Source organism: Gallus gallus, chromosome Z (assembly GCF_016699485.2).
Source record: "Gallus gallus isolate bGalGal1 chromosome Z, bGalGal1.mat.broiler.GRCg7b, whole genome shotgun sequence".
Classification (NCBI taxonomy): Eukaryota; Metazoa; Chordata; class Aves; order Galliformes; family Phasianidae; genus Gallus; species Gallus gallus.
The window spans coordinates 53,002,977-53,030,570 of record NC_052572.1 but is presented as its reverse complement, the minus strand read 5'-3'; the positions used below and the strand labels follow the sequence as shown (position 1 = coordinate 53,030,570).

The 27,594-nt window shown below is 40.1% G+C and overlaps 1 protein-coding gene across 2 annotated transcripts in view; it reads right to left on the bottom strand.

Moving 5' to 3' along the window:
- The window catches only part of CPLX1 (complexin 1), a 103,637-nt gene that overhangs the window by 22,467 nt on the left and 53,576 nt on the right, over positions 1 to 27,594 (bottom strand). For both annotated transcript variants that reach the window (XM_046905843.1, XM_424869.8), the window contains exon 3: positions 21,446 to 21,621. In XM_046905843.1, the coding sequence (XP_046761799.1) occupies positions 21,446 to 21,621 (176 nt within the window). The remainder of the gene's footprint in view (positions 1 to 21,445; positions 21,622 to 27,594) is intronic.

Here is a 27,594-nt window from a genome sequence, read left to right as displayed (position 1 = left end):
TTAAAACATGACTTCTTGCTGCTTGCCAGCTCTTACCTCTTTTTAAATACAGGACCTACTCCTTTGAGGAGTCATAAATCAGCTTTACTAGATTCTGTTCTTGCATTCCATTGGACAAAGGAAGATGTCTTCCCTCACATTAAATATTTCCAACAGATTTCATGGCTTCCCAGTCAGTCTAATAATATTTGTTACCTTCCCCTCAGGTTAGGGGATAATGTATGATATGATCATTTCAATGTGCAGCAGGAATAGATGAGCTCTTGAGATGTCAGTCCAGATGCCCCGCCTCAGTAACTCTATCTATTCCCAGCACTGACCTGTGGACCTTTTTTCAGTGATGCTGTTGAGCCAGGGAGCTTCTACAGATAAAAGTCCAGGGGAAAAGCTTCAGCTTTCTTTTTCTCTGCACATTCTGAGTCACACAGAATCACAAAATCACAGAAACGCAGGGTTTTGAAGGGATCTCTACTAATCATCCAGTCCAACCACCTGCTAAGGCAGGTTTCCTACTGTAGGTTGCACAGGAAAGCAAAAGTGGGTTTTGATGGGGACTCCAGGTCTGATTCCTGGAGGACAAGTCAGTTAACTGTCTTCTCCCTTTTAAAACTTTAGAGCAGAGTTGTAAGAACATAATCCTGGAGGAACATTTCTGTACATGATTTTCCCATTGTGTGACATTTCAGTTTTCAAAGCTCTTAAAAAAAAAAAAAAAAAACCAAATGATTTTTCAATACTTAGTGAAATCCATTTTTTCAGAATTCTTTTTTTGGTGACTGTCTTTATTTTTAAAGAAAAACTGAAATGTGCTATGAATGCTTTTCCAATGTGTGGTCGTAAAGCACACTGCTCATTTACTATAGGCATAGAAAATGCTCTGAAGTCAGAAACATATATTCCAAAAATGTCTTTGCTACATTTTTGGAATATGTAAATAAAGAATAAAGGAAAACTCTTAAATCTTCCTAAGATACATACCAGATAAATATGAAAACATTCTATGTTTTACCATCCTATTCCTTAAGATTAAGTGTTGTTGTGATAATGAGACTTAACTGAGCTTACATAGTAATGTGAGCTTACTGACCTAAAGATACAGATAAGAGATGACTTCACAATTTTCCATTCTGGGAAAAGACCAGATGTATTTATTTCCAGTTGGTATGCTTATCCTTTTGTGTGTTAACCATTTCCATGCCCTTTACCAATTTATGTTTTATAATTCACAAAGGCATGGGAACCATTTAAAAGGTATTATTTGGAAGATGAGAGGTAAGATCGGTCCATTGCTTGGTGAGGACGGTCACTTCACAAATAGGGATGCAGATAAAACAGAAGCATTTCATGCCTTCTTCCCCTCTGCCTTCAATTCAACCATGATAGGTCTTGGTACCCCTGGAGCCCTAAGTTGGAGGACCATGGCTGTAGTAATGATAAGTGCTCATACTAAGTAAGTTTGCCAACACTAAATTAGAAAGAGCTGTTGACATCCTCAAAGGCAGAGAGGCTTTACAGAGAGGTTCTGGCAAACTAGACAGTCACAAGAACAGGTGCCAAACTCCACATCTCAAATGATGCTACCTTGAATACATGTACAGACTGGGGGATACGAGGCAGGAGCACCCCCACAGAAAGGGATCTGCAGGTTCTTGCTAGTGGCAAGCTGAACATGAGCAGCAGTGTGCTCTAGTAGCCCAAAAGGCTGACCATACCCTGGGTTGCACCAGGCCCAGCACTGCCATCAGGTAAGGGGAGGGGTTGTCCCCTCTGCTCTGCTCTGGCCTCACTACCAGTGCTGGTGCAGTGCATAATATAAGAAGGACATGAAACTACTAGAGAACGTTCAAAGACCATAAAGGAACTGGAGGGTGAGGTGTGAGAGCACTTGAGGTCCCTTGGTGCGCTCAGCCCAGGGCAGAAAGGCTGAGGAGAGGCCTCATGGTGGCCGCAGCTCCTCACAGGGAGCAGAGGGGCAGCACTGAGCTCTGCTCTCCTTTGGCACCAATAGGACCCCAAGGAAATGTTTCAGAATATTTGCCCAAAGTATACTATTTTGCCAATTCTGCCAGGGTCTAAAGCACATGACTGTGCTTTGCCTTTGTTCATATCAATGAATAGTGTCTCCACTGGATTTCTTTTCTTGTTTGCAGTGTTGGAAATCGGTGGGATTATCTTCCCGTGCTGAAAAGCCACACAGTTGAACAGATCCAAAAATTCAGAGAGCTTGTATTTTTATGAGATTTGCCATGAAGCTGCCATGTCACCTGGCTTATCTCATTTAACCTATTTTGCCTCCTTTGTTTGGTCTTCTCTCTGTTGTCTTGACCTCTTTATGACCAGCTGTTTACTTTTTATGCTGCACCAAAGAAGTCAGTGGTAGTTTTGCTACTAGTGTTAATAAAAACTCAAAGGGTACAACAATTTGCTGTTTTGGAATAAGCTCTGCACATTTCATTATTTTCTCCCTCAATGAAATTGCTCTTTATTAATAAAAATGAAGCTGTATTACATGGAAATGAGTTCCAAACAGAGGTTGAATTGATCTGTCTTACCAAAATAAGTACTAAACTAAGGCATTCCTCTACAGAGGTCATTTTTCTTGCTCTCAGTGATGAATCCTCATTTGAAGAACTGTTAAAATATTAACAAAAAATACTGAGAAAAGACAGTTTCATCATGACAGAAACATACAGTTCTTCAGTTACTCAGTGAAATGACTTTCAAATTAATGCATTTTCTTCAAAAGTCTTCAACATCAGTGTTTTCAGCAACACTTTATTCTCTGACAATCAGTAGGATTTGTCCTCTGATAGGACTCTGATAGGATAGAAAGTCCTCTGATAGGACTTTCAGAGGCTCACTGACCAAAACAGAGATACCTTTTAGGCAGTCAGTATAAAATTTATCTTTATCAATGAAAACTCATCAGGAAGAATTTGGTCCACGGAGTTTTCAAGCTTTTATAACCATCCCTCTTCTCACTCCTGCCAGGAGAGAGGAAAGCAAGCTACCAGAAATCCATTCATATTTCAAATTTGATAGTTCAATTTTGGCATCACCAACAGCATCACCAAAGCACAGTTAAGTGTTTCTTTCCTGCCTGTAATTGTCTGAGAGAATTCAGAGCAATTTATGACTGTACACAATATATTTTTACCATGAAACGTGTTTTTTTCCTCTTTTTTAAATTTAAATTTTATTATTTTAATAAATTTCAACAATGGTTTTGAGTAGAGCTGCAATTTTTAAGAGTAATCCTCTTATTTCCACCACTGAACTGCAGACTTGTTGGCTGAAATGAACTCTGCCTACAGCACTGTTATTCATGATGATTCATTGCATTTTTCATGGTATGTTATTTCTTGCTCTTCATCTGATGTGCAGTAAAGGAAAGAGGTTTTCTGTGCTTTCTATAGCCATGACTCTCGCTATCTCCTTAGTGTAAACCTTCACTAGTCCAGACTAATCACTCACAAGTCTCAGATAGGAACTACACATTTGACAAGGATTCTGTTGGCAATATATAATTAAGACTAACAATTCAAATGTGATACTGCGCCAAGCTTAAGAACATCCTGTAACATTATGAACCAAACTTCTAACTATACACAAGAGTCAGTTCAGCCTTTCATCCTAAGACTGTCAAATACTGACTCACTGGTACTATCTTACCTGTATCTCTTGTTCAGATATATCAATCTCACTGGCCCAATTCCTAGTATCTACAGTATCAGTCATCTAAGTTTGCTCTTTTAATGTGTCAGAGCTGTTACCATCGTTGGTTGTGACTGACTTTTTTTTAAACAAATTCACCTTATCTACACTGCTTGTGTCTCCTCTTCCCAAGGGGGAAAAAAAAAAAAAAAAAAAGCATTGACCACTGCTGGCACTTTCCAGTATTATTAGATTATTAGTAGTTTTACAGCATTCACCTCATGGCAGATCAATAATGTTGTTGGGGTTATTCTTTCTCAATATGTGTATTTCTAATAATCTTTTTATAGCCCTTAATTCTACCAGTTCTAAATTTCTGTTTCTGCTCTTATTCTTTGTTTATAAATTTTGGCACATTTTATCACGTTGACTGTATTATTCTTCCTCAGTTTCTTCATTATTATTCCTCAAGCTAGCAAGATTTTCCCTATAATGCGGGCATACACTTAATAAAACTTTTTTAATGGTTTCAAATGCTCAAAATGTGATCTTTTAGCTCATTCACTCCATTACTGTTTTGGACTTTCTAAAGCCACCCATCAGTAGTAACAAATAATCATTATTTGTTTACTTATACTTAGCATTGCTAATACAGTCTAAGCTCTGCTAATAGCACTTCATTCCTGCATACAACAGAACCCAGCAGCTCACATCAGATACTACCTGCTGTCCAAGAATGCACTGAGAACTGGGAGTGACCAGCAGCTGCACAGCTGACCTCAGAAATGCTTGCCAGGTATCTACCACAGTTAAGTTTGTAAGACAAACCAGAAACGACCAACGCATCCACACATATGCACACAGAAAGAGTTTAAATATTTACATGGAAAGTAATGCAAATCTTCTCTTTTGCAGTATGTGCAATATGCATGGTAAAACAAGCCCGTATTTTCCAGAAGAATACTTTCCTTGGTTAAGAACAAAGAATCAGAATGCTCCAATTCTTACAGAATGGGAACCTGAACAGAATACTGAAGAGCTTTTTTTCTATGGTGTATTGAAGACATGCAGGGAGGAAAAGGAAATAACAAAATGAAACAAAAGAAATGGAAAACCATCTTTTAGTGGAAAACATGAAAAATGTTGTGATTAGCATAACAATATCACAGCTCCTGTACTAATCCATAAATTTGCATTTAAACAAATTAAATACTGTAGGTCATTTTTCTGCAGTTTAAGAATTCTAAAGAAAAATGTCAGTTACTTTAATCTGTAGCTAGTATAATGTGTTGTTTGTTTTTCTTGGTGTTTTTTTTTTTGTTGTTGTTGTTGTTTGTTTGTTTTTTCAAGTGAAAAAGCCATGCATGATTATCTTGTTTGTGCTTGTAATCAGCAACCTACTGTGACTTTGAATTAATTAGGATTCTACATTTTTTTCCTCTGGGGGTGGGAGGCAGGGGTTGCTGTGGGATACAAAATTGATAAAGGACATGGACTCAGAAGAAGCTTATATTTGTTCTTGCTATGCTCTGGTAGTCTTTCCAATGGGATGGCTCCTTAAATGAACACTCTGTGCATGTGAGTGATGGGAACCGTGACAAACTTAAGTTCTGCTGTCATCATTAGCACAGCAATCTGTAGCAGGATCAATAATGGCACTTCTCTCACACAGAGTGTTTTGCTCTTAGCTGTAGTATCATCTTCCAAAAACGTTGTGCCTCCCAGCTGAAGGCAGCTGGCTAAGACAAGTCCTTGCAGTATCACAAACCAAATTTTCAAGCAGCATGGAAAAAAACAGGCTCTGCATATAGCTAGTCCACACCACACCTCTTCTCTGCATCTTCTTCTCCTCTCACTTCGGCATACCTCTATTACAGTGCCCTCATGACAGGGATAACACTAAAACCCAGTGCATGGTGCACTTCCCAGGTGGGACCAAAATTCTCCCAGTCACTCCACGTAACTGAATTTCTTGCCTTTGAGTTCTGATTTTGTAAACCATCTTATTTTTTTTGCATGGTGAGGAGAATGTTGCAAGAAACACTGGCAGGTTTTAGAGGAGGGAGAGCTGTACTTGAAAGCACAATCACTACAAAACATGTAGATTACAAATTTCATCATATTTATGAAAGTAGCACTGTGTTTTATTAATTAAAATCATGATAAATCAATCCATGCAGTCTTTTGTTAGTTCTGAACCCTCTTATGAATTAGTCTGCTTACACAGGCATCCCATGATGCAGCTTCCAGTTTGATTTTTCATTCATCTAGTGAAGTTGTTCTTTGTGCCCTTGATTACAGTACAGCTTGAGAGACCTGAATTCTCCTAGCAAGACCCAGGTGCTTTAATAACTATTACTTTACTCTGTCAACACTACAGAGCTTTCAGGTCTGATTTTAATTAGAGGAGCTGTGACATTTTTAGTATCTTCCAAGCAGCCCCTTTACTTTGCAATCATGATGCTCTGATTACAAAAGGCTTGGGGAAGTGCTGTTGCAAGATAGCTTCACTAGGAAGAGACATAGCTTCATCCCATGCAGTTCTTCCCAAATTCCTTCAAAGAATGCTTACCTAGTGTTGAAGGTTTTAACTTTGTATTTCAGGCTTCTGTGTCAGAATCTTGTACAAACATATGCACATAATAGCGCAGAGCTTAACAAGGTTGTTTGTGAGCCACCACTGAACAAATGTCAAGAAATTCTTCTAATAGAGCAGTGTTATGTTGTGTATTCATAACTTACTGTGTATATGTGTGAGATACGGGAATCGATTTCATACTGTTTGACAGTATCAGGATAGACAAAACAGAGTGGCCTCAATGCACCTGACTTACACACCCCCTTGTGAATAAATAGCTGGATCTTCATCAGTGTTTTACATCAGGCTATGGGGAAATTCAAGAATTTCAATAATTATGTTTTGGGGGAAAAAAAAAAAAAATTCTTTCTACTTCAGGCCACTGAAGGAAAACAGTCTATATCCATCAAATGAATCCTTTCACTAAGCCTGAATTATATGTTCTCAGTTCTGGATATTCTTACTAAGAGCAGATGGTAAATCATAGACATCCTTGGCACTGTTCATAAAGCCACTATGGTTATACCAGTACTCTCCTTCACACTGCTCTGTGGTTAAGACACTTGCTAAGATACATGCTGTAGGGAGGTAGTTTGAAATGCCACCTCCTGCCAGGATTTCACTATCTGCCTTAATTATATGCAAGGAATGTCGCAAAAGTAATGCCTCCTATTTTATGTTGGCCCCTCATGTCAGAGGCAGATGTTGGTGGTATGGCAGTACAGTTTGAAGCTTCCCATAAATATTTCATTACATTTTATCACCATGTGACAGATGGCAGCAGAGGGCCAGTCTGACACAATGGAGTCTGTCATGAAAATGCGTATTAAGCAAAGGTGTGTCACTGAGTTCCTCTGTGTGGACAAAACTTCACCCACTGACATTCATCAGTGCTTGCGGAATGTCTGTGGAGACGAAACAGTGGCTGTGAGCACACTGAAAGCCAGAATGCATAGGCAATATTTTCCTAGCAATAATGCCATCATAGCAGCTATGAAACAGTGGGTTACCTCTGCTGGTGTAGATTGTTACAAGCACGGAATGTAGGCTCTTGTTCATCACCAGCAAAAATGCAGAGCTAATGGTGATGACTGTGTTGAAAAGGAATGTTTTGTAACTGAGAATCTACTCTATCAAGTGGTGCTGTTGTGCTCTTTGTAACTGTTGTATTTTCCATGTAAATAAATAAGAGGCATTACTTTCAGAGTGACCTAAGAAAATCACCATAGATATCAAAATCACTGGAAATGTATGTCTCAGAACTGTCCAATTAGTGACATCTGTTGAAAATACAGTGTTACTGAGCATGAAAACTTTTGCCTAACTTTTATCAACATTCTGGTTTCATAATTATGTTAAGTAGATTTAAGTCAGTTTAATGGGATCATCAAACTGTGGGCACATCTTACGTTCATTTAGTTATGTGTATCATTAAATTAAAAAGAAAAGACAAAGAATTTTCAGGCAGGTCACATCTAACTCAGTATGAGAATGCTGAAATTGGTCTCAGTATTCAAAATCCCAAGTTTACTCATGAGGAGTAGCTGTATTTTGCAGTGGGAAGCTGCCCTTTGGAAACTTAGGATCAGTCAGTGGAAGAAGAACAGTCTTTCTTTTTTATTTATGTTCTAATCCTATTTTGCATTTGTGAGGCAAGCAGAGATAAAAAGCAGTGCTGTGAACACAAATCGACCATGCAATGTAAATAGCATCAGTTTTCAGCTAGAGGGTGGGATAGAAAAATCAATAAAAACGCTGGTGTCCTGAGTAATCCTCAACCCCACTACTGTGATTGTACTTGCCAACTAAGTTCACTCAGAGGTTCTTGCCAAAGATCTCATAGAAAAGACTTGTGATCCAGCTGCAAGGGCGCAGGGTGCCTCTTAGAAAGGCTCTAATGTGACACATCAGAGTGACAGACAGACTACAACCAGTGTAAATGACAGGCCTTTCTCCTTGATTCTTAGTAAGCCTGTCAAACTAAACTGAATGCTAAATCTGCAAGAAAATAAAAGTTTGAACAAGGGACCACATACCTCTGTCAAGAGAAAGAGCCTCCAGAGTAGAGCAGCCCTAAGTCAGCTTTCTCCTCTTTCCCTTACAGTATCAGATCCCCTGCAGGTGCAGGAATAGCCCTATCTGGCAGCTTCTGATTTGAAGTTCTCCCACTGCTTAACTAAAGTGAAGCCCCAGACCTGCTCCTACATTCTTCAACACCCACATACATTTGTAAAGCCTGTGGCAGCACAGAATCACCCCCAAACAATTTGCCAAACACCCAGTCTGTATCGCAGAAGAATGGCCATTCATCCAAAAGTAGGTAAGTCCTTATCACCATTCCTAACAATTTTTTTTTGAAAGGGACTAAACATTTTCACTGTGCACTGAAATCTAACAATATAACATTATCTTCCTTTGAATCAAACCCTAAAAAATAGACAAGGAACATGTATCCTCTCCCTACAGGAAAATGGGATGAAACCTTTTCATCTGCTTATAGAGAAATGAGAGTCCACAGTCCTCTCACTGTCCACATACATCAGACATCCCAGTAAGACTTCAACACGAAGACTCTCTTGCACTGCTCAGCTTTATCTGTGGTCCTCACCTCTTTCTTTCGACTCTGCCTCCTACTTCAAGACACAGGAGAAAGTCACATGAAGAACAAAAGCACACAGCAGAACTGAGAATATCTGAAGTGTATATACATATTATTGCCACTTTTATTGAAGGAGGTAACACAAGAGTGAGAATTGTCTCTCTAAATTAAAAAGGACAGATTTGAAAAGACTGGAAGACTAGTTGGCACACTGATAGAAAACAGTGGTGTTGTACTTCTTCATTTATAAAGCACTGTCAAACTTTTAGTAGTTAATTAAAGCAAGCTTGTGGCTGGTAAACTGCCTCAGATTTAAATGCCTGTATGTGAGGTCAAGGAACAGTTCCATTCAATTTCCCGGGGACTCTGCACCTTGTCCAAGGCTTTGTGGAGATCTGTGCTTGTTTCATAAATATCCTTCTCTGTTGCTGCTTTAAATTTTCTCATTTGTCTCCCCTGTCAGAGATTATGAGGAGCACAAACACGATAGAGAAGGGCTGTAGTAGAGGCAAGTAGGTCATGAGGTATGAATAGTCACCAAGCAGATGGAGAATATCCCAGATGTCTTGCTCTCATAAATCTCCCAGACCTAGTTCCAGAGTAAAATTCAGCTAAATTTAAGCCACAGACTTGAATTCCTCAGCTGAACTAAAAGCCCACGTTATGCGAGACTAACTCAAAGCGTTTAGGGGCAGAAAGGTCTTGTTTGTCATTTGATGTTAGATTGACTGCAGAAAGCGGAGGTGCTCCTCTTCAACTACTGAAGGCAGTTTGCTAGCTTCCTGCTGCCTCAATGAACCTAATAGCCCCTCCTAATTGCAGCGCATGGAAATCTGTGATAACAACATCACAGCACAGTAAATGTGAAGACAGCAAGTGTGAATTTTCTAGCCAGATAAGCAGCTGGAACAAGCGCACAGACATAATGAGGCTGAACCCCTGATTCTCTGCAATATTTTTTTGCTACTTTTATTACAGAATATCGGAAGGCACCCACAAGGATCACCTAGGGCTCACACAGGACCACCCATGACCACTGCCCTGAGAAGCCTGTTTTACCTGCCTCTGGCGCAGACCCTTTCCCTGACCCCCAGCTGCCCCTCCCTTGACACAGCTCCATGCCATTCCCTCGGGCCCTGTCAGTGTCAACACAGAGCAGAGTTCAGCGCTGCCCTCCACTCCCTGTGAGGAGATGCAGCCGCCATGAGGGCGGCTCTACTCTGAGCTAAGCACACTAAAGGAATGCAGCTGCTCTTACATCTTGCCCTCTGGACCCTTTAGTATCTTTGTCGCTCTCCCTCAGACACTCACTTGTAGTTTGTGGCACCCATCCTGAAGGCAGTGCTGGAGGTGAGGCCACAGAACACGTGGGACAGCCCCTCCCCTCACCTGGCTGACAGTGCTGGGCCTGGTGCACCCCAGGGTACAGTTGGTGCCTTCCATTTCATTTCTAGCTTTGTGCATGGGACTTCTAGATTCAACTGCTTTCTTATAAAGGTTGGGCTGTTTGTGCCTTTCCTTCTCCTGGTAGGCTGAGAAGCTGAGTTTGTGAGGTTGTTCTGAGCAGTGTGCCCTGGCTGCTGGTGTGGCCTCACCTCAAGCACTGTGCAGTTTTGGGCACCACAATATAAGAAGGACATAAAACCATTAGAGAGTATCCAGAGGAGGGCTACAAAGGTGGTGAAAGATCTGGAAGGCGAGATGTGAGGAGAAGCTGAGGTCCCTCAAAGCTTGTTCAGCAGCACCCAGTAACCTGTTCAACATGCTTTTGGGGCTAATGGTTACCATGAACACAGCGGTAAGAGAAACATATGTGGCTGGGCAAACAGGAGAAAACTCTTCAGCTGTTGCTTCTTTTGGGCATTCAAGCTGACATATGGGGGTCATCTCAGAGGAGAGGACCACCATGCCGTCAATGTGCATACCTAGCAGCCCACCATACAACAATTGCATTATCAACTGCTGATTACCCAACAGGAGGGGCATGTACTACAGACATTCTGCTGACCCTGATGAACAAAACATAAATGCTCCTGACAAGCAGAGCAAGCCCTGATGAGCCAAACAGAAGTACCCCTGGCAACCAACTGCTGCCCTGGGGAACCATAAAGAGGATAAAAACCCGAAGAGTTCCAAGACAGAATGGGTATCCCCTCCACTGAACTGCAGCTGTGCAGGTCAACAAAATGTCCCTGACCACCTTGCTGCCTCCATATGGACCAACGAGACGTTGCTGGATCCTTGGTGGTGATTATCCCCTCTTTGTAAACCATTCACTAGTATTTCTCTCTTTGCTATTATTAACTTCCCCATCTTCCCCACATTCCTTAGTTGCTTAGCATTTGTAATAAATTAATTGGATAGCATTTGGCTTCATTTGCTGCCTTAATCTTCCTCCAGGTATATATATATTGAACCATCTACTCCAGTAATTGAGACAGGGTATGAAAACTCTCCATTTTTCCTCACCTTAACCAGTAACAATAAGAGTCCATGGGGAATGAAGATGCACTGCAATGGCAGGCAAAGACTGTGCAACTACCACAAACAGAGTGTGCCCTAAACTTCTCACCCAGTCCCAGTCCCAAACTCAGATCTGGCCTTCTACCAACCATCTTCTATCAGGCACATGAGGTGGCTAATTCTCTCTGACAGCCTTAAATCCCATGCTGATGAAACTCTGAGCAATGTCAGAATAGATGCGTAGCTTCACAGTGAGGCCAGCATAAAGTCACATCTTGCAGTAAGGAAGCAGCTGCATTTCAAAGCTTTTGTCTAGCTCTGATAACTTTTAACAGCAAAGAATGATGTATCCATTAGCAGAACTGTAAAGGCATGAGGCTGATTTCTCAAGCAGGTGTAATTCCACTAGTCTCATTAAGTCCTGGTAAGTTATGTGTTCATTCAAGACTCAGATAACAAACTGCCAATATAAGAGACATAATGTTGCTAACGTCTGATTTGAAGCAGTAATGGGAGCCCTTTGACTGCAGCAAAAATGGAATAGACCTTTATATCCCATTTCATGACCTTGACAGTTCTTGAATTAGCTTGACATTAAAAAAAAAAAAAAAAAAAGCAACCCCATAGCTGTACAAGGGAAAAAACGGTGTAATGGTGTAACTGTACTTATTACAGGCAATAGTACTGATTAAATTACCTCCATACCATCTGCATTTTGAGGCTGACACAAGCAGCATGACCTAGAACTAACTACATTACAGGACTAAACAAATGGAAAAAATATGAGGGGGAGATGCTGGAAAGAACTCAGAAGTTCCTCCAGTCACTTCATGAAATTTTACATCATCCTGATTAAGGGGCTTTCTTACTGAAGAAAGAATTTTTTTTTTCCCTCAAAACAAGAAGGAAAAAAAATAAAATGTTCTGCCTCTGGGTTTAAAGTGATGTGTTCATACCCTTGTTTGGATTTAGCCAAGAGCTAAATTCCAGATGGTCTTGGCTCTGCTAGCTAAGAAAGTTCCAAGTAACAGAGTGTGGGCATGGCAGCCACTTCCAGAGACCAGCAGCAAAGGGAACAAGGTCTGGAATGGTCTTTCTGCTTCCACATTCTAAAATTCTCTCATGAATTGTTGCCTGAGGAGGTGCCTAGGTTGTGAAGAAGAGAAGAAAATCCATTTTCATAAAGATCAGGCTACTCCCTAGGCATCCAGCTCTGTAAATCTATTTCCAGTTCAGCCACTGCATGGTTTGGGGCAAGTTGCTTCCATTTCCCACAACTCAGTTACTCCACCTGTAATTCACCAACAGTAATGCTGTAGATATACTTAAAAACATATATTCTGAAGCTGTCTTGAGAAAAAAAGCCATTCTGTGCATAGTTAGGTCTTGCTGGCTGGTGTGTGTAAGAAGCACCATATGGCTACACTTGCATTCACAATGAAGCATCAAAAAGGCAGAAATAGAGCTACCTAATATCTCTGAGATGAGTGATATTATTATGTTTTTCAGAGCGAATCCAGGCAGAAATACACTGAAAAGACCAGCCATCACTTTCTTCTGAGCTCCATTTTTACAGGCTTGGAAAGTTCTTGCCTTGGAAAGCCAGCAATGTGTGGCCAAAACTGAGGCACACAGTGGGCTGTATCTACCGTGCTGGAAGACTGCAGACCTTGCAACAAAAGAACAATGGATTCAGCAAGCATACAGCAAGCTTTCCTTTCTTCTTCATACAGTTATTTTGATCTGTCAGTGAAAGGACGACTACGAATGCTACCATCAAATTAGCTATAGCTCAATAGCCACTTGCAAATCAGTGCTAGTCCTCTGAACAAGGGCAGATCATCCATGCACTTTCTAAGGCTATGGACTAGACATGGAAAAAGGTGACTGCAGACTGCCACACAAACTGGAACAAATTAAGGTTTTGTTCACACTGCAAACATTCCCATTGTGCTCATCTTCCATTTGCATATGCAAAGTATCTTTCAAATAATATAAATTCTATTCAATCTCTTCCTACATACATATTTCTTTGTGTGTATCTGCACTCAAATCAGGCAATATACGGTGGCTGTGCATAGTGTTTTCTGCAATGCAGCCAGTTTGCTCTGGCTTTGAAAAGAAAAACCAAACCCAGAAACCTCCGAACCAAACAAACTCCTTAAACAGTAGTTCAACCATCAGGAAAAAAAATGCACAAGGGAAACAGAAAGAGGTTGTATTGTGTGATGAGACAAAAAATTACGAACAGCTACTGCCTTCCCATTTTTCCTCTGGAGGTAACATGAATAAATAACTGATGGGTTAATGGAGGGCTGAGGAGCTTACCGTTATGAAGACAGAAGAATTTGTTAATGGAAATGCTGGATACTCATTTCCGAATAGATCATATGGCAATGGGGTATCCTGGCATGCCATCCTGGTGTGTATTGGACAGTGAGGTGACAGAACAGCTCCTCCAGTGGGGTGGCTGGTCAGACACATGCTCAGTTACAGTTGTACTGGAAAAGAGCTTGCAACACCACATTTTGGGGGATTCACTGTTATTGCTTTTACAAGTAAGTCAGCCAAATGTCTGGAGCTCATATTTCAAGAAGCCACAGCCAGGAGGTCTTGAGACACCACTCATAAGTCTTTCTTTCCAGCATCAATCACTGTGTGTCATCTCCATGGGTTTATTTTGCACCCAATCCAGAGATGGTGAAGCCTCGTGCCAGCAGTATGCACGGGTTTTGCCAACCAGCTCAGTAAACAGAAGTAGTTTAAGTAAGGATTTCAGCAGAATGACTCTAAAGGCAACCCAATCAGTGCATAATAGTAAAAAAGGCTGTATTTCAAGAGACATTTCAGTAAGTTCAGAAGTATCACCCAGTGGGATCTAGTTAGCAAGTATCCAAAGTGACATCTACTGGTGTAAATTTGGATTAGCAAGAAATGTAGGAATGAAGTTACAGTAGACCTGAACAAAAAGAGCTGTTGGGTGAACCCCTTAGGTATTAGTGGGGGAATAAGCAGCTGGAAATTGAACCTGCTGAGTTCTTCTAAATAACTAAACCTCTAGATATTACTGATGCAGAGGAGAAGATGTCAGTTTGCTTCTGAGTTGAAACGTGCCTCCCCTTTCCTAAGTTAAAAAATGGCCTAAACCTACAACACATACAGGAGTCCACAAAGCTTTTCCCACTAGGGAACATTAGTTATTTTAATGTTAAAAGATAAGATCTTGCAAATACACCTTCATTCAGATTTCCTAGGGAATTCTACAAATGTGGCTGGATTCATGAAGACAAAGACATACTGCATATCCTGGAAACTTTCATGGAAATATAAAGATGAAGCTGCAAGGGTTAGCTAAGTACAGATCCCTCTGAATCAATCCAAAGACGACTATGTTTAATACCAGTCTTGAAGTTCCTTGGCTGGGACATCAGTTGCCGTTGAAAAGCACATCTGGGAGGTCAGTGTTCTCTCTCTCAGCCTTCAAGACATGCTGCTGAACTAAGGTATATCTAGACAACTTTGCTAACCTTCAGCTTTCTAGTTGTGCTCTCTGGTATTGGAGATTAGTTTGTCAGCCTTTTTCCAATAGTAGTCACTTGCCTCACAGCCAAGTGAGACTTTTACAGAAATACAAAGCAGAGATGCAAACCTGTCAGGAGTATTTCCAAAGGTTGAGAGTGCTAGAGAAGAGAAGTAGGTAGTTTAGTAAGCTTTTAGAGGGCTTTAGTCTGAAAAGTTCCATTCTAAAGATCTTTAGTCAATGTTATGGGGAAAAGTGAGATGAGGCTTTGAGAATTTGGTGTAGAGACAACACAGGCTGGCCAGGACATCCTTGCATGGATCAGATTGGTATAGAAGTTCTGGCAGGAGGGAAGTCTAGTAGTGTTCAAATCGTAGTTGTCATCTTTAGTGCCTCCAAATGCCAGTATGAAAATGACCTGCAGTGGTATGGTTTCCCCTTAGTCACCTCACCCTGCAACTGTCCTTTCCTTCCTCTGCTCTGCCTACGTTTAATCCAGCTTCTACAGTACTCAATAGCCAAATTAATCAAATCTATCTAGATATGCACTAAACATCTCAGGACATGTCCTTGCAGCTTATAGCCAGAGAAACCCATGATTAATTTGTTGTAAAGAATGCAATTCTTCTTGGTCATCATCATTAGTGATGTTATGATTGTATCTACTCACCCAAGAGCTTACTTCTATGAATGCACAAAACAATCCCTGTCCTACAGAGCATCACATTGGGAGTATCGTAGTCAGCTCTACTGCTCTCTCATAGTCAGAGCGCGTGTGACGCACTTGTAAATACTGTTCAGTCTGTAGCATAGACAGTACTGGCACTAACCTAAACTAAGCAAGGATTTTTTTTTTCTTTGTTGTAAGCCTTGGGTTTGTTGTTTTTTTTTTTTAACTATCAAAAGCACAAAAAGACTGAAGTGAATGAAATCTCTACACTCATGTAATACATAGATATTTCTGAAAATCTTTTAATATCCACACAATGAACAACAGTAACCACAGCTTAATTAGATCACACATACTGGATAAAAGTTCACATCACTGGTTTAATACCAATGATTTAAAAGGGAAGAGATCAGACAGGCTGTTTCACTGAGATATGAATGTTATCATTTGAATTGTAGAACTGAAGAAAATCTCTTTTTCTTCATCTTTTGACACCCAAAGAATACAATTTCTATTTTTTTTCAGTTGTTGATAGCCTCCAATGAAAAATGCAATATATATTTCTTCTTCCCAAGGAAGATTGAATCTTCAGAACTGGGTTTTCAGGCAGTGAAATTTCATACCTTTTAACAGGAATTTTTAAAGCCCTTGGCAATACCTGCATCTTGAGTTAGCCAAGAGTGAAACATTCCATAGATGCACTAACACAGGAGAGTTTAGCTAACGTTGTGAAGATGTTTTATAGCAAGGAAGTTTTACCAAAGTTAAGTTTGCACTGCTGAGTTTGCAGCCTATTTCTGAAAAATTGAAATTGCTGGAAAACAGAGACAGTTCACATTCTGGTTTCCTTCCACCCTGTGACCAGTCACAGATGGAAATATGCAAATAAAATATAAAGCAAATAGTTCTATTGCATGGTTATGTTGCATGTTGATAACATCAAACAAGAACCTAAGGCTATAGCTAAAAGTTGTGATTGTCTTTTTGTCTGAATGATTTATCACCGAAAGTGAGTTTGGAAAGCAGTAAAAAAATAAAAAGAAAGAAGAAAGCAGTATTATGGGAATACTTTCCTTCTGGAGAGTACAAAAGCCTTAACTTCTTCAATTATCAGTAATCCAAATATTCCGACATCATCTACCTTTAATCATGGAGATACTGAAGTTACAGAAGTCCTAAATATCTTCAAAGAACTGGAAATTTTTCATGCTTTTCATAGGACATGGACATTTCCAAATACTGCAGAGAATCTTACTGCCTACAGATGAAAATTTCTAATCAACTGAGAGCAGTTAAGAGCCCAAATGGGAGCTAAGAATTAATGGCTCTAATCAAGAGACAGATGGACTCACACTTAACCAGAAAAAGGACTGCACATTTTCCTATTGTCTGATGTGCTGCCTGCAGGAATAAACACCAGAATTCTTAACACCATTTTCTCATTGCCAGCCAACACTGAGACAAGCAAGTGCTGCAGACTGGGGCCAGCTGATGCAAAGAGATCTCAACATTCTTTTGCCACCAAGGCTTTAAATACATAATTTTTATTTTTTTTTAACTCTATACAGAAAGCAAAGAAATATTTTTTTCCCTTCCCAAATAAATCTTGGAAGAATTAGGGAAATATATTTATCTTGGGTAAAGGGTTTATGGATATCTTCATCAACTATGCTAGAGAAAGCACAGCAACAACAAGAAGAATTTGAATACTGCCTAGTAAGTGAGGCTGGGATGGCAGAGATGAAGTACTGAATATCTGCTTATTAAACAAACAGTTCAGCTCATTGCATGCAATGGGAGAAGTGTGGTTTCTAGTAACACAAACAGAACATGACCATGCCACTAAGCACTGTGTCACAATTTTTAAACAGGATCCAACAAGATAAATTACATTTGTAGAGGCAACTTAAACTCTTCCAGATTTTGAATTTTCTCTTTGCCATAGTTACACTTCTCATGCAGATTGCAGGCTCAGCTTCCAGGGCAGAAATTCTTTACAGTGTAACTAAACTTTACTTTTGTTCTCTACAGCACATAAGGCTAGTCAAAGGCAAGCTAGGTCAGAGACACTTCCCCCATTTTACACTAAGAACTGAGTGTACAATATCTACTGCAAACCTGAATTCTGTCTTGAAGCCAAGCCATTTCAACAGAGGACCATGCTTAAATACTTTCTCACTGAAACCCATCACTGTGAGGACAGTCCCAAGCTCTTGCTAACTTCTAGCATGCACTCAGCAGTACCAGTTTTCCAAAACATGAGTAAGATTTGCAGGAAGCTGTACTACAGGCATTGTCTCACTAGCAGCCTAGATAGGTGGAATGTTAATTCCAGAGCATGTCCTAGGGCTCTCTCCTGCCTGAGTTCCACCACAATGGAGGAAACAATTAGTTTTGTAATTAAGTAATTATAGATCTTTACACTGACAAAAGTAAATAGCTTTCACAGCCTGGGTATGCAGGTATATAACACAAGGTTATGGAGCAGGATACTGAACCCAAGAGCACTGGAAACAAGATGGCTGCTCTTGCATGGTGTGATGATAGTACTGGTGCTTGGCTCTGATCAAGCTAAAAGGGATACTAGCTATTCACTGCCCCACCATCTGGGCATCAGAACCTCACTCATCTGGCTCAGGGGCATCAAAGACCCCTGAGCAGTCTTGTCTGTGGCAATCAAGTGCGGTACCTCTCCCCAGAGACAGCTGTGAAGGAGTCCAGAAGATGTATGAAGCAGCAGCGTTCAGATCAAGCCTGAGTCAGACCTGGATCAGGCCAGAAAGTGAGCTCCAAACATACGCATTGGAGTAGGAGGAAGTTCTTCACACGCTATCAATCCGTTTTTGTATCAGAGTCTGAACTTTAATATTAGGTAGGAGTTGGCTTTAATGTCAGGAAGGAACTGGTGCCAAAAAAATTCAAAATGTCATCTCCAAATGTCATTCTTGAAAATTATTTCCAGACAAAAATGCTTTGTATTTTTTAATGAAAAAATATTTGGTTGTGGTATAATCTATTCTTTCCTTACCCTAAAGGTTTCTTGTGCATGGCTGCCACGTTGGCTGAGTTCATATGTAATTTCAGTTTATCAGACTGGATTAAAAACCCGAAGTTAGCAGGAGCCTACGTACTGCATCATTGCCTTCAAGCTCTACCACAGCTACATTTTCCTAAAGCCATAAAAGAGAGATGGTATTCATCACACTTGCTGAAGTACCGAGGTAAAAAGTCCAAAACAACATGAAAAATCAGCTGCTTCTGCTAACCTTGCCTAGAGCAATACTAGCTGATTCATGAAGCCATTTATGCTCTGACCTGTGCCTGGGCCACACTAAGGGTGTGTCTTTGTGGCTGTGGGTTTGTGACCCAGATGCTATACTTTCAAACTTTTCTTCTGAATAAATAATCTATTTTTACTCACACTCTCAATTTACTTGCTCATTTCTTACTCCTTTGCATAAAAAGGAATAAATCATCTGAGAGACGTCTAACATTTAAAACTTCTTGGATGTAATTCATACTTGCTAACAACAGACTCTGTTGTCTAACACAGAAGCTGTGTTTTGGTTTTCTACTCCTTTACATTTCTGTTTTCAGTGAAGTTAGTAAAGAGTCAAAGGTCATTTCTAAATGAACAAGGAAGGAAATAAATCAATTGCTTTTTTCTAGTCTTTTAAAACTGTTTTCACAATTCTAGTCACCGAGTTACAATACTTGATCAAATTGATCTCTGTCAGGATAAAGTAATCTCTCTCTTTCACATCTCTCTAGCTGAAAAAAGAAAAAAGAAAAAAAAAAAAAAAAAGAAATCCCAGTCTGCTTCTTTCTATAGCCTTATCTGTCTTTTCTGATTCTGCAGAAAACAGCTTCCTCTTTCAAACACTATGCTACCTGAGATTATCCCTATGAGGGTAAACCACAGTGAATAGGGCTCCTGCATTTCACAAGACTCTGCTGCTAATCTCAAAGGTAACCCACCACATTGCTATAAAAGCTGCAGTACAGACCTTTTACTGAGGTCAAACAACATTCCTCCAAGTGCCCCTATTTACCCTCTCTGCAGAGGCAACCGTTCACCACTCAAAGCAGTATTGATCAGATGTCAATCTATTTCCAAGAGACTTCCACACCCAGTACTCAGCTTGACTCAGCAAAGCTGTCAATATCCCAGGGAAACTGCTATTGGCTAGATGTTTCAGCCAAGCTTAAACTGTCTGCAACCCATTCTCCAACAGTCAAGGTCACCCATAATTTCTAACAGTGAACACCTCAGGTGACTTAAATGCTTTCATTACAGTTTACTTAACATCAGGAAAAATGCAATCCCCATCTATCTTGTCACTTCAGTTGCATAGAAGAACAGATAGTGACTACTGGGAAAAAGGCATTAGACCTGCAACTTCTTAATGACAAAATCAGACCTGTGTCAATACTTAGAAACACACAAAGTACATTAACCACACAGTGCATACGTTAACATATTTATATTTAAATGCTACATTACAGGGATATATATTCACTAAATATGCCCAAAAAACAACAGATTTTGACAAAGTTAAAGTTCTGAATCTGTCTGCCTTATAATTAATACCCTCTCTTCAAGGATCATATGAATACCCATGTCTGGCAGAAGCAGAGTCAGAGCCAGATGATTCACGTTAAGTTCTGTCTTCTTAGAAGCTTAAGCCCCAAATTCTTTATTTGCAGAACAATTCTTGATACCTCTTTCCAAGATGCACTATGACTCAAGAACAACCCATCCAAATTCACACTTCTGTCCTGAATCACCATGGCTGTGTGAGAAGTTCAGCCTCCTGTTGTCATTCTTTTGTTTAGACACAGTCACTCTCAGCACTGCGGTGAGACCTGAAGCTTTCTCACAGATACATTCCTAGTGCACTGTAAGCTGCACAGAGGTAGGCACAGCACATGGTACATCTCATACTGAGCAGGACTTCCTCATTTAATGTACAAGTTTTGGTCTAAAATTGTTACCGAACATGCTATGGGAGCTGAACCACCATACCCTGTCCTCATACTCAGCCTCTACTCCTTTCCAGACATTTTATTCTTTGGCAAGTGATGTAAACCATGGCACAGGACTTCACTATCAGGAACTCCTCCATCAACCATTAGCCACGCTTGTTTACAAGTTATCTGAGCTTCAGGACCTCTTCCTATAAAATTTATTTTTTTTCTGAAGAGGCTGTTTTGATTTGGTCTTGAGAATGAGGAAGCAAAACTGCACAAATCCCTAAAACCCAATGCATTGTAACAATGGGTTCAGCTATCTTAGATTAAGGTAATTTCTCTAGTAAAGGTTTGTTTAATACGTTTCTTTTCAGTCTCATCCTGAATCTTCACAATTATTTGTTTTGTTTTCACATTAAATTGTAGCATTCCAAGAATCAACCATTAAATTCAGTAGAAGAGATTGCTTCTCAGTGGTTAAGTTCCTCAGGTAACTGAACCGCTCTTTTCTTAGTCGATTTCCCTGTGAGTAGTGGAAGCCTAAATATAAGAAGTAGAGTAGATTGGTCCCATTTCAACCATCAACACAAATAAAGCCTCCAAAGCAATATAGAGTTTATCTCTCAGAAGCACAGTGAATGATGACACTTCTCATAAACGGCAAATGTAAGCTCGGAGAGCACATGTGCAGGGATAAAGAAGCCTGCAGCATTTGAAATAATGTGAGCATTTAACAGAAGATGAGATAAAGAGTTTTCACCCCACACCTTCACTCCCTATTTCAATACTGCAGTGCTTCTCAGTATGGGAGGTGTGTTTATCCAGGGACAGAGATCCAGGACAGTGCACAAAATGGAAAGCTCACTGTGGCAAAGTAATCACCTGGCTTTACCTGGCTACTCAGGGGACTGGTTACAAATCAGCTGAAAATAGCAGTTCTCCACTGAGCACCGTAAGTCACGCAGTGCATTCTGAAAGCCAGATCCCTACCTTGTCTCGAATCCCCTGTCTCATAACTTCTCTTTCAGCCTCCATCTTGGCATACTTGGCTTTCCTCTCCTCCTCTTCTTGTCTGAGGGCTTCCTGTCGCTCCTCTTCTTTCTTGGCAGCATCAGGGTCTTTCTCTTCATCCCCACCCAGCATCTTCCCCATGTCCTTGGTAGCCCCTAGAAAAAGCACAAGAAGAAGACAGCCTTGTAAAAATGTAGGAAAACCACCATGATGCCATGTCTCCTCATTTCCCCCACTCAATAAGGCTTAGGCTGGAAAGAGACATTGGTAAAATTCTTTCAAATAATTGTTCATCAGGATTCTTAGAGATTAAGTGTGGGGAAGAGATTTTCACAGTCTTTACAAGTTATTCTTCCCAGGGCAGAGATGGTGGAATACTTATTCTTACAGGTAAAGACATCTGCAGTATGTCAGGGTAACTCCTGAACTGCCCTGGCAAGGACAGTTGTCAGAATAGTCACTGTCCCTAACAACCACCAAGGAATTTGTGAAGATGTGAGCTTTTCGGCTTTTCTCTCTTTTTTATTTCACTTGCATTTCTTTTTCCAGAGCATTTCCCAAGCTCTAAACTGAAAGCAGCCCTGATCTGAAAGCAACCCTCCAGTGCCTCCAAAATGTGAAAGAGAAATGGTGCATTTACATCCCTCATATAGAAGCATGGGGAAGCTGATCATTTTATGTCTAACAACATCGAGCATCTATGAATGGCTTTTAGACAGGTGGGAAATAATAAATATGACTGCCTCCATCCAGCTAAGCTAATTGCAAGCCTCTAGATACTTCCACACTTTTGGGAAACTTGTGGAGGAAAAGAAGACACCCAGAGATCCACCCCATAACAAACCAGCTGAAATGTTTGTACTCCCTTGCTACCATCAGCCTGTGTCTACTATCATTTTGCCTCCTCAACATTTTGAGGACAAATTTACTCAGCCTAATCAATATTTTCTTTCCTTGGATGCAAGAAAAGCTGACTGAAATTGCAAGCAAGATTTGCTAGAATTTGATAGAAAGCAGAAAAGCAATGCAGCCTGGTTGTGTCACACATTCCTACAGCAGGTACATCACTAAGGAGCTTTTCTGTGTATAAATCACTGACAACCCATTAATTTCTGGATTCCTCTCACTAAACATTTCTGCTGATTATTAAACTCCTTTGGGTTCAGTAGTCTATCAAGCTTATCTCTCAGTTTCTTTCCACTTAGAGCCATCTAGACAGTGTAATATGCTAGTTACTTATGAACCAGATTTCAACAGCAGAACGAGATGGTTTTTTTTCCTCAAAGCACTCTTCCAGGTTATCATTAAGTTATAATGCCACCTCTGTTCATCATGCAAAGAATGAAATTGCAGACTTATTTTTCTTTTCTTCCTTAGACAAGACCAAGATTTTGAATATGTTGAGCATTAGATTTTACAGCTACTCAACACACAGAACACCTACTAGAGCAAGAAAAAACTCCAGGATCTTCACAGACGCTCTCAATTCACCTCAGATTTCAAAGGCACCTTCTACGTGGGTAGAATGCTGCTTTGTGGTACCATTGTTAATGAAATGGAAGGAAATGTATTATGAGAAACAAAATTTTACAGCACATTTGAATTCCAATCTCCTGCATTACTTTTGCTGTAGAAAACATTTTTTAAATTCCTTCGTCTCCCTAAACATTGGGCTTTACTGTTAGCATCCCCTGGATAGCAGCTTCTGTTTTAAGCTGCTGACCAGTGGAGGCTCCAGAGAATTTATGTGCATACAGCTAGAACACCACAATTACAAGAGCAAGCTGGAAGAGTGAGCAGGACTTCTGTCCTTATGTCTTCTGGAGCTTCCAAGGTAGCTTGGAAAGAAGGAAACACTGAATCTGTTCATATGATAAGCTTGGGTCTTTTTTGTCTTCTTTCCCCTCCCAATTGTAATGTCTAATTTGAAATAAAGACAGAGAATGCCAAAGTGATCACTGATCAGTGAGGAGCTTGGAATCAGCACTACTTCCAGTATCCCTAGGTAAGACCACAGGATGAACCCATAAGTGGCTGAAGCTCAGGACACCTTTTCAATCCTTACTTCTTAAGAGATGTAAAACAAGGGCAAAAACCATCATCTTTCTGGCTGTAGTGAACAACACGTCCAGCAAAGCATGTCAACAGCCTTCTGGGCTGCATTAGAAAGAGCACTGCCAGCTGACTGCAGAAGCTTATTCTTCCCTCTACTCAGCCCTCCCTTTCTCAGCCCTCTACACCTTACCTGGAGTGCTGTGCCAAGCTTTGGGCTCTCCAATCCAAAACAGATGCAGAGCTACTGCAGTGACCCAGCTAAAAGGGTCAAGAGGATGATTAAGGGACTGAAGCATCTCTTATACAAAGAGAGATTGAGAGAGCTGAAACTGTTCAGCACGGAGGAAAGAAGGATCAGGGGCCTAGGGAGTGTCTCAGTAGTATGCATAAGTAATTTGTGAAAGGGAAAGAGGAAGAAGGAGCTAGGCCAGTCCGTGGTGCCCAGGACAAGAGGAAAAGGGCACAAACTGAAACACAGTAAATCCCATGTAATCATAAGAAAAATATATATTTTTTAAAAGGTGCGCATAAAGGAAGTAGAGTGTCCCTCTGCAGAGATGCTCAAAATTTCACAGGACTGTTCTATGCCACTTCATGAGAAAGGGATAAGACTAGACAGTCTCATTGTTTCCCCAAAAAACATCAGTTCTGTGATTCTGTGAGATCTGACAAGTACGTGGTATAAATGTTAAATGAAAGTGCATTTTGCAAGGGCAAGGTTGCAGAGCACATATCCAAACAGATCCTGCATCTGACCTGATGGAAAGTAAATTCTTAGTCCTCCTGACCTCAGGCATAGGAGTACCAATTCCTAAGATCCTTCTGTAGTTTTTAGTATCTCACTGACACCAATGAAGTTTTTACACAGGAAAAAGAAACACAAAATCAACCAGCAGAAGCAGTGCTCAATTTGTTACTGGTTCAAAAAGAAAAAGAATAAAAGAAAAAAATTCTCCTAAATATTGTCATGTAAAGTTACTTTCTGCAAAAGCTTACAGAAGAGCATTTCTAAGGATGACTTGCAGAGAAAGATTAATAGGAACATCCTGAGCATTCTTAATCAAGCAAAGAATGATGGAAATTTCCACATGCCATTGCTTCAGGTAAGGTAATTAAGTCAAATCAGCAGAACTTCTTTAACACAAAATTCATTCTGTAATGCAGATAAATAGCACCTCATGCCTGTCTTCAAGAGGGCTGCATAAATATGTGCGCTTAGACCTCAGAGGATGTTATGGAAATTCCCCTTCTAAATCACAGGTGTCAGAGTCAGCAGTGAGAGGGTTATTTGAAACAGTTATGCCCTGAGGAAATTCTGCAGGTAAAAAGTTTTGTATATAGGCCAGAAAAATCACTTTAGAAATACATTTCTTTCTTAAACACTCAATAACTACTGTTAAAATAGCCTCCCTTTTAGAACTGTACACTTTGAGAAGAGTAAAAGATGGCAACTCGTTTCACCGTGCCTTACATGACAGAAAGCCTTGGAGATGGATGTTTTGGTACTACTATTTGTGGCTGAACCGTATTTAGACTGAACAGATAGAGCAACTGACGTTTCAGGGTTTTTAAACAGCAGCATGACTTTCATGCTATTATCTAAACACCTGCAGCTAATCACACTGGAAAAGGAATGGGCCACTCATTTTGCAGCATCACTTCAGAACCAGAACTAACATCATATTATTGATATTGCTGGGGAGAAGCTTTTTATTATCTTGGCCACAGTGCACGTATTAGTTTATGGCTGGTTTACTAGTTGACCTCTACCATTTTACTTAATGTTACGGTGCTTAAAAAAAAAAGGTGAATTTGTCATCAAGAAAAAAAACCTTGTAGCAAATACTGCAGGATTCCTTCATCTGCCTAGAAGTCAAGACTCTTAATCACTAATTTGGCAGGAAAGTTTGGGCTAGTATTTGTCTGAAGTCTTCAATAAACAAAGTACTTTCATATGCAAATGTTTATTGCAGCGTGAATCATATCCAAAGGAATCAGTTCTTATCTGAATGTTCCTGGCCAAACCTCTTTCATGTTACAGAGATACCTGCAGATTACTCCTTCTGGCTAATGTGACACACACTTGGTCTTCCGTTGCAGCCAAAATACACACCAGTATGTGAGATTCTTTCAAACAAAATACAAAATACAAACTGTGTCTCTGTTTTCACGCTCCCTCATCTAAATATCAAACTGCAACTCCAACCTTTTTACTTTCCTCCAGCAAATTAATTACGTGTAAAGTGTAAAATGAGCTAGATAGGCTGAAAGAGCAGGTATCATCACCAGGGTGATGTGCCAACAGGGATGGTTAAATGCAGATTTGAGCTCAAAGACGTTTCCGTGTTTGATGGCTACCTCGCTTCCCATTATGCCAAGTGGAAGCCCACTACGATCTTCAGTTCCCTCTGTCTACAGCTTCATCAGTGACATTTCCTACAGTGTGTGAATCATGGCCAAGTAAGAGAGTCCAAAATCGCATCAGGCTCCAGGCAAGGCACACACCCATCTTTGGTGAGCTTACATACCTATCTCAGACATCTATACTTTGTGTAGACTCCTTGCCTTGTCTTACACTGCAAACTCCATGTTAACTATTCTGATCTAGTAATGTAATCTATCAGCAAGTTAATATCCAGATTTATCTTGGTTCGGAGGCCAACTAATGTACAGGTGCAGAAGGCGAAAAGTAGGCTGTGTGAATTGTGCTTTTCAAGATCTCTGCCCAGGCAGATCTTCTATGCTCCTTTCTGGGTTTTCCTCCAAGACTTACAATCCGTGTATTATGAGCTTTTCAGACATAACATGCTACATCTCCCCTTTTCTGTCTCTTCATTATTAAAGCAGCAATGAAAGTAGATGCCAATATCATTCAAGGACTCCGTGTTTTCCTGAACTACATAATGTAATGTAAGAAAGCTTCCAATTTCTTCTTTTTTTGAGTCCACCTCAACCAGGAGATGCCTACTCCAATGTAGAGTTTGTTGTAACTCAACATAAAGTTATCAAAGTTGTCTGGAGCAACAGAGATTACAAACTACATAATTCAAAATCACTGTATTCTATCTATGTATATGTATTCTATGTATTTCTATCCAATTGATGGAAATGAGAAAGGCAGAGATGGGTCTGGCACATAGGGATCCAGGTTGTCTCACCTGTTTCAGAAGCAAAGATCTTATCATTACATCATATCATTACAATAAGAGAGTAGCTACTATGGTCCTGTTGCACTTTACATTCACAAAAAGTAGACCTACCTCTGCTCTTGATCCACATGAATGTAGAACAAAACAAAACAGTGCTATTTTAAGAATGCTTTTGGAGTAAAACAGTACATTTGTCACTGTAGAAAGCTGCCTTCTTGCAGATGTTTGCGTATCTCATCAATGACAAGGACAAAGATTCCTCTAATATCTGCCTTTCACTCCTTCAAATGGGAGATAAAGGTGCAGGGTCTTCTCTTTCTGCAGTTTTATTAGACACGAGATACCAATTCCCAGTCAAAAGATAAATACCACATCAATCCTTTCAGCTGAAAAAAGACTGACTTCCTCCTACTAAAATTCGAGCAAAAATGTAACAGCCTTTCAGGAAAGTGTCATATGCTTTATCGAAACAGTACCTATGTGAACAAAATACCATGTTTGTACATTAGTACTGAATAGCTCCAAAGGAGCCATCACAATTTATCAACTAACTAACACACCTATGGAAACACATTAGAGATCTCACTTCTGTAAACAAACTACTAATGCTAAGTTCACTCAAGAAGTACACCTGAGAAATCATAACATCTTTGGAAAGGCCAATTTCCGCTCCTTCTGGTACAGTGGGGATCTCTGATAGAGATAATTATCATTGCACTAAGCAAAAAAATTCTTGATGCAATTCAACTCTCAAAGCTCAAAGCAGCCATGGAGCTCTGTTCACTTCTCCATATCCACTCAGTTGAAAATCTTAAACAAATGAGAAGGAACATATCAAGGCAAGCTATGGACTGAGGTATATTTTTGGGTCAGTGAGATGCCTAACAGTTTCAGTGTTTAGTTTTCTGAAACATCAGAGAAAAA